Source organism: Delphinapterus leucas, chromosome 19, assembly GCF_059928025.1.
Source record: "Delphinapterus leucas isolate spDelLeu-1000000601 "Yukka" chromosome 19, BTC_Dleu_Yukka2, whole genome shotgun sequence".
NCBI lineage: Eukaryota > Metazoa > Chordata > Mammalia > Artiodactyla > Monodontidae > Delphinapterus > Delphinapterus leucas.
Window position 1 is genome coordinate 57702169 of NC_143147.1, and position 13220 is coordinate 57715388.

The window sequence follows — 13220 nt, forward strand, 5'->3', positions numbered from 1 at the left end:
AGGCTGCACGGCGCACAAGAGCCCAGAGGACACTTGACGACTGTGACCTCCTGTTTTCAGATGTCAATCTGCTCATAACGACGTATTCCACCACCTTATTATTTCCCAGCTTCCTCAAATGTTCTAAACAGTCCCCGCGGAAGTCAGGATCCTAATAACAAGCTGCATTAAGATGTTCCCGTTTAAATGACCCCTCCTAGACCCTAGCGTTTGGGCTGCCTGTGGTCCTACTACACAGAGGGGCCCAGCTTTCCAGGGCAGGGGGCGGATGACTGGGAGGCCACTCGGGGTGGCCCTCGTCCAGCCCACCCACCCCAAGACAGCGTGGTCAGACTCTACAAACCATGAGCAACCACACAAAGGTACAGGCACAAGCAGGCTTTCTACCGCCCCGATACAGGAATTTCAAACACCATGTAGCAAAAAAAGCTAAAAGCTCTTCCCTTAAAAGGGTCAGAATCAGTCTGAAGGGCAGCAAAGATGCTGCCCCACCTCGACCTCCACTACGGGAAGAGCAAGCCTGAGGATGGCAAAGACCTGCAGGAACAATCTTGGAGGGAGAGCCAGACCAGTCGACTCCAGTCCCTCCCGAACATGCCCTGTTAGGACCACTTACTCAGTGCTAATGATTCTTCAGATAAAAGTCAATTCTCAGTCGATTCACAAGTACCAAAAACACTGATCATACATCTCCTATTTGCCTAACAAAGTGACGTGTAAAGGATGCAAAAGGCATAATTCCTGCCACAGAAACTTAGAAATGATCAACATAAAGCCTGCAGTTCCCAGAGCAGAGGTCAGAGGAGGAGGCTGTGACACACAGGGGAGCGTCCCGAGAAGAGCTGGCTCAGACGCAGGAAGTGGCAGGGGTCGTGCTCTGGTGCCAAGCCCAGGGGGAGGAGGGGGCTCTGTGCGGAAGTGAGACAAGAGGAGACACAAGGAGGAAAGGGAGGAAGAACCTCGCCTGGGACCAGATGGGCAGAGCTGAGCCCACTGACGGGCTTTGACAGGGCAGGCGACCTGGGCAGCAGAAAGCAGCATGGGACCCAGAACACCCAGAGGCGGTTGTCACTGCCCAGAGGGACCCTCCAGACTGGGCCAGCCCCTGAATGGAGGGAGGGCAGCAGCAGGCAGATGGCCGAGAGGACCCTGGACAGCGTGGAGGATGGGCCAGGGAAGCGGCCAGCACAGCCCAGGGAGCACCGAACCAGTAAAGAAGGGCGGGGCCGCGGAGACGCCTCAAGCCACCTCCCCACCTTGGGGCTCGGCCCTGGACTTAGCCTGTGAGAGCACAGCCAGCGCCGGCCAGCTTCCTCCTCTGCGGCTGGGTCTCACTCGCAACTCAGGCAGGAGGAGGGGAAAGCCACAGTGCGGAGCCTGAAGCACAGCAGGTGCACAGAACCAGGGCTCTGGGACCAAGGACAGAAACCAAGGACTAAGGTCAGTGGAGAGTCGGGCACAGACAGAGCCTGAGGGACCCCTGCGCTGGAGGGAAGGTGAGGGTGGCCAGGCAGCCAGGTAAGTGGGGGCTACGAGGTGGGGCACCACGGTGGAGGGACACTGGCCAAGCAGTCTGCATTTGTCTCACAGAGCACAGCGCTCTGTGTCTGTCTCTCATCCAAGAGGCAAAGGCACTGCGATGGCTAAGCCACTTCCCGTGCAAGCGTGGGCCCAGGCTGGCTGCCTGCAAGCACACACCTGTCCAGCAGGACACGTCATCCCATCACACAGCAGGTGTACAAACCAGGCCGCCGGTGAACGGAGACAAGCCTCACACAGTGCGTGTTCTAACAAGACCCGTGCACTGGGCAGCCCGCCATGCATAAAACAGAGTCACGTGAGATTAAAGCAGCCTCAGAGTTGGCTGCTCCACATCTTAGACCCCCAAGGAAACTGAAGATGCCTTATTTCACCTGAATCCTATAGGAGCACATGAACATTACATAAACATCCACACCCTGAAAATGGTCACATTCAAATGGTTCTACCACGTTTTCCTCCACCGGAAACGCTGCCCCAGGCAAGTGCTATGACTAAAAAGCCCAGTTTGGTTAATTTGTCCTCTGGCCAAACAACTTTAATGAAACCACAGGGTGCCGGTTCCAAAGAATCCTGAAAGAAGAGGAATCAAAGCCACATGAGAAATGTTCTGGGTAAGCAAGTGCCTTCTCTTCAAGTTCAGGGGTGAGCTCACGCCACGCTCTGAGGCCAGAGGCCTGCTGCTTCCCTTCCACAGACGGGGGCATGGAGAGGGGCTGCCTCCGCTGGGATCTCAGGTGCTGCTGTAGGACCCGCTCCTCCCTGGGGGACAGAGCCAACCACGTCTGGAGTCTGGGGCGCGCATCCGGGGTGCAGCCTGCCCGTCCGAGGGTGCGGGCCACCTGCTCGACAGCCACCCTGACCCGGACACGAGGCTCCTCCACGTCCTTAAACCACGTGCCAAAGCAGGGCCCCCGCCCTCCCCACAAGGGGCTCAGGCTGTGGGACTGTGGGCATCTGCCGTCTTCACTTCCCTGCTCTTTAATCTTGTTTGTGACTGCTTTACCCTTTAACAAGGTGTACTTGTGACAGTGACAGAACGGACAGAAGAACCCTCACTGTGAAGGGGGGACAACCCCAGCAGCTGGCAAACAGAATGGCGCGCCCCCGTCTGCTGCCCGCCCTCGGGAAGCACACAGAGCCACCTGTCAGTCAGTCTCTAATCTGAGGAGCCAGAGCGGAGACAGCATGCCTGCCAGTGTGAGCGGAGCGCAGCAAGTTCAAATGGCCACCAGCCTCAATTTTTAATATTGTGTTTCCCTTCCTTGAATTTCCTAGATTTCCATTAATCCTAATGCTTAAAGAGGGACTAAACCAAAGGGTGTTTCAAAGATCTACAGTAAAGAGGCCTTCCAACGAAATGAAGTTGCCAAACACTTATTTCCCTGCCAGAGGGTTAAAAATCATCCCTGCAAGAGGAATAGGCTTCAAGGGAAATAAAAATGAAGCGCCAGTTTCGATGGTACTCGTTACGAGTCCACCTGTTTCGCCTAACCCACACTAATGAGCAGGTGGATAGAATGAAGCCAAGTGCATCGAAGGAGGCAGACGCAATCCTGAAGCACAGCACACCTGCAGGTTTCATCATGCACAGGGGACACCCAGCCTCCCTGTTCAGGTCTGACAAGCTCATGGCGAAACCGCTCCCGCCTGGGAGAGTTCAGCACCAACACTGTCTCCTCCTGCCCAGGCGGCAGTAGCAGCAATTAAACCAAATTTCTCCTTCAAAAAAAAGGAAAGGAAAGAACGTGCATGATTCCAGAAAGACCTGGGTTTTCCAGAGGAAGCACTGGGCTTCTGAAGGCTCCAGAAGGATGTGCCTGCCTTGGGAGCTGTGGGAGGGCCAGGCCTCCCCTCCCCTGGCAGGGCTCTTACACCAGGTGATACCCTCACTGAGGGCGCATCTCCCCGACAGCTCCGGGGTGCGGCTGCCAAAGGGCCTCGGCCCCGCAGGGCTTCCTCCTCTGGGCCAACAAGCGGGCAGGGACACAGGGTTCAACTTTGCTAAACCTTTGGGAAAATCATTTTATTCCTCAAGACGAAGAGAAAATGGAGGCCTTCTCTCCTCCTGAGTGTCAAATGGGGAGATGTCCCAATAAAAAGCACTTCCCCACTCATGGCCAGTGAAGGGGCCAGCAGGAGGGCAGCAGCGGGCTTGCCAACGCCTGTGCCCCACCCGGGGAAGAAGGAACAGAACTTGGGAACAGGGTTTCCCTGGTGGCACAGTGGTTAAGAATCCGCCTGCCAATGCAGGGGACACAGGTTCGAGCCCTGGTCTGGGAAGATCCCACATGCCGCACAGCAACTAAGCCTGTGCACCACAACTACTAAGCCTCAGCTCTAGAGCCCGCGAGCCACAGCTACTGAAGCCCGGGCGCCTAGAGTCCGTGCTCTGCAACAAGAGAAGCCACCGCAGTGAGAAGTCCTCACACCGCAATGAAAAGTAGCCCCCGCTCGCCGCAACTAAAGCCCACACACAGCAATGAAAACCCACCATAGCCAAAAATAAAATAAGTTAAAATAAATTAATTTTTTAAAAAAGCTTGGGAACAACCTAGTGACAAGCAGTAAGAGGATCAAAAACGTTAAAAAAAAAAAAAAAAAAGCACTGGCGCCCCCAGGACTCTCGCTGGTGGCCTGAACACACAGGCCTGCCGCTGCCAGTCCAGGCAGGGGTTACACAGGCCTCGCCAGCTGCACGCCCCAGGGGTGGTCACTGCTGGCTCCAGCCCCATGGTGGAGGCACCTGCGGCTCAGTTACCCTGACCTGAACACAGCAATGGCCTCTGGAGAGGCAGCTTCCAGGCCAGGGGGGCCCGGTAGGAGACCCCAGGAGCCTGTCAAGGACACAGATTCCAGACTGGGGGAAGGAGGTCTAAAGCAGGACAAAAGTGAGTCAGGAAGCAGCACCAGCGTCTAGGCGGGTCTACCCTGCAAGGCCAAGTGGACTGACAGGCTTGGCTGTGTTCGTCAGACCCTTGTTTCTCTGTGACCTAAGACTTCTCAATGTGACTCATACAAAAAACTAAGAATCCACTTACACTCAAACTTTCAAATAAACCATCTCAGCTGCATCCACCCATCCTTCACCAGGGCTGGATGCCCTGCACTACCTCCCTCCCCTGCCCGCCCAGGACCCCTGCAGCGATGGCCTGGTGACCAGGACCACCCACTCCCCTCTTGTCAACACTCAGCATCATTCCTGGCCAGCCACCTCCAGCACTGACCCCCATCATAGCAATAAAGTCCTCCTTAAGCACCTCCCCACACATGCAGCTGGAATGAGAGCCACCTACAGGCTCAGGCTGATACCTGTGTTCCATCAATATCACAGGCGCGCCAGCCATAACAATTTTTTAAAAACCTCAGAAACACAGAAAAAATATTTAAATTATTGTTAAACTGGGGCTTCCCTGGTGGCTCAGTGGTTGAGAATCCATCTGCCAATGCAGGGGACATGGGTTCGAGCCCTGGTCCAGGAAGATCCCACATGCTGCAGAGCAACAAAGCCCGTGCGCCACAGCTTCTGAGCCTGCGCTATAGAGTCCATGAGCCACAACTGAGCCCGCATGATGCAGCTGCTGAGGCCCATGCGCCTAGAGCCCGTGCTCCACAACAAGAGAAGCCACTGCAATGAGAAGCCCGCGCACCGCAGCGAGGAGTAGCCCCTGCTAGCTGCAACTAGAGAAAGCCCGTGCACAGCAATGAAGACCCAAAGCAGCCAAAAATAAGTAAATAAATTTTAAATAAATTATTGTTAAACTTAAAAAAAAAAACCTGTTGCTACTACTGTAGCAAGGAAATTGAAAATATATGCTCAAACAAAAACTTATATACAAAATTTCAGATCAGCGTTATTCAGAGTAACTAAGAATTCCCATACAGTGGAGTATTGACCGTAAGAAGGAACAAAGCACTGACACAGGCTACAACATGGAGGAACCGTGAACACATGATGCTAAAGGAAAGAAGCCAGACTCAAAAAGTCACACTGCACATGATTCCACTGTATGAAATGTCCAGAATAAGCAAACCCAGAGAGACAGAAAGTAGATCACTGGTTGCCAGGGGCTGGGGGATGGCAGGGGAGGAACAGGGAGGGACTGCTAATGTGTGTGGGGTTTCCTTTAGGGGTGATGAGAGTATTCTGGAATTAGACAAGTGGTGATGGTTGTACCCTGTACATATACAAAATAATCACTGAACTTATATACTTTAAAAAGGTGAATTATGCGAATTACATGTCAACTTTTTAAAAACCATTGTAAGTATAACATATCACATTTATTTACAGAATGAAAGGACACATGAATAAACAGATCACCTCATCAGACTACAGGAACATGTTTTATTTTTCCAGGTTTCTTTTTAAAACGTCTTGAGATACCCTCATCATTTAAATGCCAATCCTTCCTGAAGACAATGGCATCATAAATGAAAAGACACAGATGAGAGAACATTCTAAGTGCAGGGCAGGCAGGGAGGAGGACTGTCCTCTCCGATCCTCCCACCTCCTGTCCCTCTGCCCCAGGACATCACACCAACAGCCCCACTTCCCCCAGGCCCTCACCCTTCCTACACCCCACCAGAACCTGCAACAGCCAAGGAAAGGAGATGGGATGACACCCAAGAAGATGACATCACGCTGAGTCACGGCCCAAATGCCACCATTTAAACATAGTCCAAATGCCCTGCTCTCCTCAAAGTGGGCCCTGAGCTCTCCAGCTTCAGAGACAAGGGCAAGGACGGAATCACACCCACTGCAATGAAAGAGCAAGGACCACAAGGCCCAGGGAGGGGAGCCCTGATCCCAGAGCATCAAGTGTGGCAGCCTCCCCTCCCCTGCAGAGTTTAACCAATTAAACTCAATTGATCTTTCCTCCTAGAAAAGGCACCACCAGACAAGCAAAGCAGGCAGCCAGGAAACGGTGGGAGCTCTCAGGCCAGGGGCCAGGTCTGCGCTCAGTACAGTGGTTACAAATACCCTGAGTATCTGAACAAGACCAAATTTCAAACCACCTGCCTTATTTCCTTCAAGCTGGTTCCAATCATTTTTCTCTGTAACACATCTGAGCAGCAGGAAGCTCGAGGAGGACACGCCCCTACCTGCCTGCTGGCTCCAGCTCTGCAGGCACTGGTGCCCCCTGGCGGCGATGCGCAGGGCCACCAGTCCACCCCCTTCCCCAGAGCAGAAAGCCCATCGCTAACAATGCAGGGCCGGCACTCAGTCACAGGGCCCAGTGCAAAGCAGCAGAGAAAAGAAACCGTGTTCACTGTTCTGTCGGGGTTCAACATCTCCTCCTGTGTTCCAACCACTTCCCCACGAAACCAAGGTAAACAGGGCTTGTCCCCAGGGTTCTGACAGCCCCACAAGCTGACTGCTGACCGCCCCGCACCACTGGGACAGTGTTTACCAGGGCCTGCAGCATCCCGTCCATGGTGACGACCCCCTCGATGGTCTGGAAGGAGGAGCAGGCCAAAGTGCATAGGCTCCAGTCCAGGAAACTCGCCATCTTCTTCTGCTTAACGTCGGGCCGCGTGACAAACCTGCCAAAAGGGGACAGACAGGTAGGTGACAGCTCGAGCGAGGCCCCAGCTGCCAAGAGCTCACCCTTTCCTGGCCCACTGCCACTCTCCAACCTAAGACCCTGGCTCTCAGGTGGCAATTCCCACCACCACCTCTCTGGGGTCTCACAGAGTCCCCACCCCCACACACTTCCCGCCTCCTTCCCGCCTCCTGAGCCCCCTCATCCTGAGACCCTGTGTAGCATGGGACCACCTTCACCTGAGCCCACCCACGCCCACTCTTCAGCCCAACTCTGTATCCCTTCACCTTGGGAACCCATGCTGCCACCTGCGACCTCCCTCTCTGCATCTGCCATGGGACTCCTTCCCCATCCTCTCTGCTGCACACGGCATGCAGAGCTCCAGCTGTGTCCACGGCCCCATCGTCCCCACCGCAGGCGTCTGCTCAGTGCTGCACTTCCGGAGTGCTGGCTCTCGCCCACCCTCCTGTACACTGGTCTGGGCCGGCAGCCACCCTCGGGCTCCCACACCGAAGCCCAGGCCCCCTTCACTCCTCTCTAACCAGTGCACACACCATCCCCCAGCTCTCTGACTCAGGCTGAGCCCCTGCCCTCCTGGGGGAGCTTGCAGTCTTGGGGCAGAAACACAGGAAGTAGGCGAACAATGAGAAGGAAACAGTTGAGTGAGGGGAGGGCAGCAGGCGCAGGGACAGTGTCGCAGGAGGTGACCCGTGAGGACCTCTCGCTCCCCTAGCTGGCCCCACAGACCACACCCAGAGAGGGCTCGGCACCAATAGCACAGAAACACGCCAGGTGGCACTACCCTGGGGGCAGCACTCGACATGCCTGGCTCTGTCCTCTGCACCCCTGCAGGAGCCTCCTGTCCTGACCAGAAGCCCCCACAGGCCCCTCTTCCCTCAAAACAGCCACCGCCGCCCCACGCGAGATGCTCAGCCATTGCAGGGATTACACTGCGGCCATGTAGAAGGTCTCCGTGTCAGTAAAACAAAGCTGCCACGACTGTCTTCGCCCACCCCGATCAGGGTACACACCCAGAGACTTGGTCACCGAGGATTTACCAAACTTTAGGATGCTGGTTACAAAGGCGAACTCACATGCCACCCCTGCCGGCCAAGAAGTTGCGTTACGGCGGGTCTGAGAAGAGGGCCCAGGAATTTCATAAAATCTGCACCTCAGAGTGATCATCTAAAATGGATAACTGGTATTATATACCCTATCTCAATGTCCTTGGCCCTGTTTAAAACCCCTTGATTCTGGAGGGGGCCACAGGATGAGGGTCACACCTACAGTGACCTGATCCTCAGCCTGAAGACAACAGCCGGCTGGCACTCACCCTGCATGTGGGCAGGCACAGCACCTGCAGTGGGGTGGCCCTCAGGACAGGCGAGGTCACAGGCACAGAACGGCCCACAGGGCTGGTAAGCGGCCCTGCTGGGACCCAAAGCCCAACTTGGAGACGTGAGTCACAGCGCCAGCCACTCAGGGGCCACGCACCCTGCTTCCTCCACCCACTCATCTGCTGAGCAGGCAGGAGGCTGATGTTCTGTGTGCAGCCTGTAGCGGCCAACTTCCATTCCTGGGCAAAATCACACAAGGTGAGTTTCCAAATTACAGTAAAAACCTAAGGCTCCTTTGAAAGATTTAAGCAAATAGGTTATTTTATATTTTTTATTTTTCTCTCTAAAAAAGAAAATGTTATGTTTGCAGCAGAGGTCCAAAAGTACAGATAAGCAAAAATGGAAAATACCTATCCCACAGATGTAACACACAGAACGAGACCCTTCTACACAAACTGAAAGATCTCTGAATCCTACACTTCCTTCCCTTTTAGGAAAAGTTACATCACAGACTACATCTACTTTCAATGTGGAACTCAGCTAACATGTGCAGGTGTTTAGAGACCCCACTGTCTTTCTCTCAGGAAGGTAATCTCCACAAGAGTGATCAGCAAAACCTTAACTACAGGACTAGACCTACCAGAGGGACAAAGGGCAAAACACCAGTGGGACACATTGCTGCTCCGGACCCTTGTCAGTACTGTTACCACAGAGTATCTGGTCTGAGAGTGAAACAGTACGGGTGAAGTGACAAACCCTACTTTATGTAAGAACTTACTTTGTGTGTGTTTTTAAATTAATTAATGGAAAAGTTAAATATTCACAAAATGGTGATAGAATTTAGTTACCTGTAAGAAGGAAAAAAATCTATCATATATCCTATACCAAAAGAAATTCCAAATGGATTAATAATTCTATATTAAACAATAAAAAGGTAGAAAATATAAATGATTCTTTGTAAAATCTCTTAATAGGGTAAGCCTTCAAGCATAAAAGTAAAAATAACTAAATAAATAAAAGGGAAAAAGTTACTATTTTGACATTAGAATTAAAACTTTAATCCAAAGAAGAAAGTAAAAGGCTACCAACCCACTGGAGGAAGTATCACACCCTCCTCTAGCTAACATCCTTCACAGAGAAAGCTCATACTACTGGAGAAAAAGCACCAAGAAGCCCACAGATATTAGAAATCAGGTCACTACACGGGACATACGATGTCTGAAATAAGACTAATGTGTAAAAGCTCACCAGCGATCAGTGAAATACAAACTAAATGTTAGTAATAAACAAAACAATGCACAATCCAACGGGGGGAAGAGGGTTGTTCTTGAGGCTGCCCATGACTGCAGAAGTCCTGAAAACACGCTCCCAAGAGTTACCCAGCGACAGGTGTATAGACTCAACAATGTCCTTGTGTCCTGTGACTCAGAAGTCCACCTCTAGGGGCCTGGCCTAAGAAAATAATCCCAAATACCAAAACAGGTTTACACCCAAAGCTAGTCATTACGTCATTGCTTATAAGAGGAAGGACGTGAGAAAGCTGGTCAGAGTAACTAAAAACAGTGGAATCTAAAGGAGCCATTTAATCAACGGTAACGTGAAATTAAGTGAAAAAGCAGGTGCTAACTCAAAGAGATTGTGCTGTGCAAACTCCATACAATAACAGCACAGAAAAACACCAAAAAAATACAACACGTGTATTGTGTATTATAATTATAGACGTGTGGGGTTTTCCTAATTTTCTATGTTCCAAAATTTCCAACTTTTCTACTTGGAGCATACCTTGATTTTACAGTTAGATTAAAAATATCTTTTTAAAATTAATGTAATCAATACGAATAAAGGCATATCTTTCCATGGAAGAGTTTCTGTAACATAACACGCATATCCACACGTCTTGGCGTAAATGTAACATCGAAGTTACAGAAAACGCAGCTGATGTTTAAAGGTTCCAGTTAATGAAAGGAAATAGGTGCGGCTCCAGAACTGCACATGGTAAGAGGAAGCAATCAAAGCTGACGGCAGAGAGAGTAAGACAGGCAGCTCCCTCGTGAAATATCAGAAAACAGATGCCAGTGGGGACAAAGGCCACATGTGACCACCCTTCACACCCAGGGCCTCACAGTTAACAACCCACCAAAAAAGACAGAAATATGCGAGTCAGAACCTGTCCGTGAGGTGGGATACTCAGAGCAGCTCTAGGACCTGAGGGCATCCGCCCTCTCTAGAACTGAGGAAAACTGGCTGCACCTACAACCTGGCAAACCGGCAGGAGCTGGGTGGAAAACGGGCCTCAACCTCACGAACACTTGGTCGTCCAACCACTAGATGGCGGGGGAGCATCCCTCCAGCAGTGGACAGGCAGCCAGGGTCTCCAGCTGCCGCCTTTCTGGAGGACACCAGGGAGGGAAGAAGGGTTTAGGGTTTCACCTCCCCCACCCCACAGGTGCAATACTCCACCAGGTCAAGCTCAGCAGAACTCTACCAAACCCTCAGTACTGCTGGTAATAAAAGATAATAAACAATAAAGATGTTTCATTTAACAAATTTAGTAAACATTTGTAAGATCACATGCAGTGTTGCTAAATATGGGGAAAAGGAGACTTCCGACTGGCTCAACCTTTCCAGTAGCTGCATTTAAAACCCCTAGAATGTTCATTCCACTAGGAATTCATTCCTAAGAACCAATCAGAAATCAAACAAACTCATACAAAAGATCAGACTTGTGGTTGCCAGAGGCAGGGGTGGGGAAGGGGGAACTGGAGGAAGGCAGTCAAAAAGGTACCAATTTCCAGCTGTAAGATAAATAAGTACTAGGTCTGTAACGTACACCATGATAAATATATTGAACACTGCTGTATGTTATCCATGAAAGCTGCTGAGAGTAAATCCTGGGGGGAGAGGCAATAAAGGGGTACGGGGAAAAGGGATTATTATGAGATTATATGAAATCATGTGTGCGAAACTTTTGAAAGTTGTAAAGCAGTTTAGAATTTAAAGAATCTTTCATTCAATTTTAAAAAAGGAGAGTAAATCCTAAGGGTTGTCATCCCAAGGGAAGAAATATTTTTCTGTATCTTTAATTTTGTATCTATATAAGAGATGATGGATGTTCACTAAGCCTGCTGTGATAATCATCTTATGATGTATGTAAGTCAAATCATCATGCTGCACACCTTAAACTTGCACAGTGCTGGATGTCAATTATATCTCAATAAAATTGGAAGGGGGACTTCCCTGGTGGCACAGTGGTTAAGAATCCGCCTGCCAGTGCAGGGGACACGGGTTCGACCCCTGGTCTGGGAAGATCCCAGATGCCGCGGAGCAACTAAACCCGTGTGCCACAACTACTGAGCCCGTGCCCCACAACTACTGAAGCCCACAGGCCTAGAGCCCATGCTCTACAGCAAGAGAAGCCACCACAATGAGAAGCCCACGCACCGCAACAATGAGTAGCCCCCGCTCACCACAAAACTAGAGAAAAGCCTGCGCACAGCAACGAAGACTCAACGCAGCCAAAAATAAATAAATACAAAAAAAATAAAAACTGGAAAGAGAAAATACAGCCAATCAGAACAGTACAAAGTTTCATGTAGAGTGTCCCAGGCGGCGCTAATTTTACTAACAAAAAGTCCACACATACAGTGGGGTTGGAGGAAGAATAGATCACACCATAATTGCATCTGGAAGACTGACCAAAGCTCCAGGCCTGCCTGCCAGCACCTGAAACAACCCTGCAAGTGTACCCATGGGCCACAGACCAACATGCCCATGGGCAGTGGGGGACAAAGGACAGAGCAGTTACATCTCTGGGGATGACAGTACATGTGAGTTTTATTTTGTACTTTTTTACTTTTCTTTATTTTCCTGAGCACACATGATTACTTTCACAGTTAGAAAGAAAGCCACGCTTTTCCATTCCTTGTCAAAACCATGAGAAGCCTCTGTCAGTGAGTTTCTCCTCCCCCAGGGTAAGCATCGCAGGCGAGCTCAGGTGTTTCCTTCCTCACTCCTAAAATCAGCTTCTCGCATTTAGGCTCTGCCCTCTGGTTTAGCCAGTACTTTCACAAATACCTCACCAATGTCCCCAACTGCCCCATAAATCAAGCATGTCTCTTCCCGCCTTGTGCAAGGTCATGGCTACACACCTAAGAGAAGGTGACCCTGAAGGAGGCGCTGCCCTGTTTTCCCGATCAAAACATCCAAAAGCTTTTAGAGCCAATTTTTAACTTTCACAAATGTAGAGGGGCAAAAAAGCCAAATTTTCTAACTCGTTTATGCTATATACATACTTTAAATCACATGTCATGAAGAAGATTAATTTAGAAAAACTGCTTTCTTCCATTCTCACATTTCATGAAACAAGTCTACTCAGCTTTCACATGTGTCTTTGACACTTTTTTGGAGACTCCAGGCCCTGCTGCCTGGGTCATCTTACCCAGCTCATCAGATAAACCCATCTTTGCCTGTTTCAGGCACAGCCTGTTGTTTTTCGTTAACACGGGATGTTTGGGGATTTTTATCCCAAGCCACAATGACGCAATCACAGCCCATGATCTCCACAAACCATGGTGTGGACTGCTTTCTAAGTGACTTCCAAAGGCTCTTCTAACTGCCACCCCCCCTCCCCCAGAGGGGAGGCCTGGCCCCGGCGAAACTGCTACACCTGTTCTAAATCTGCGCTCCCTTGACGGGCCCACGAGCTCCTAACCCAGCGTCAGGTGACCCTGAGCCCCTAACCAGCACTGTCAGTGATCACATCAGGTTCAGAGGTTTCCTGCACCCAAACAGCATTGGG

At 50.9% G+C, this 13220-nt stretch overlaps 1 protein-coding gene and 2 long non-coding RNA genes across 8 annotated transcripts in view; 2 read left to right on the plus strand and 1 right to left on the minus strand.

The window, feature by feature from the left end:
• Nucleotides 1-13220, minus strand: part of TBCD (tubulin folding cofactor D) — a 177676-nt gene that overhangs the window by 141855 nt on the left and 22601 nt on the right. For all 5 annotated transcript variants that reach the window (XR_016389022.1, XM_089901471.1, XM_089901470.1 and 2 more), the window contains exon 7: nucleotides 6954-7086. Coding sequence is in view for 4 of the 5 variants with exons in the window: in XM_089901471.1 (XP_089757597.1) it covers nucleotides 6954-7086 (133 nt within the window). In the remaining variant the exon portion in view is untranslated. The remainder of the gene's footprint in view (nucleotides 1-6953; nucleotides 7087-13220) is intronic.
• LOC115803031 (uncharacterized) lies at nucleotides 1268-10279 on the plus strand. 2 transcript variants are annotated; one of them, XR_016389029.1, is made up of 3 exons: nucleotides 1268-1440; nucleotides 5834-8680; nucleotides 8917-10279. It is a non-coding gene; the product is annotated as an uncharacterized LOC115803031 (long non-coding RNA). The 2 variants fall into 2 exon arrangements; XR_004023648.2 differs by having other exon boundaries at nucleotides 1271-1440; nucleotides 5834-7107; nucleotides 7938-10279.
• On the plus strand, nucleotides 1525-3108 carry LOC149746783 (uncharacterized). The gene is made up of 2 exons (XR_016389030.1): nucleotides 1525-2153; nucleotides 2818-3108. It is a non-coding gene; the product is annotated as an uncharacterized LOC149746783 (long non-coding RNA).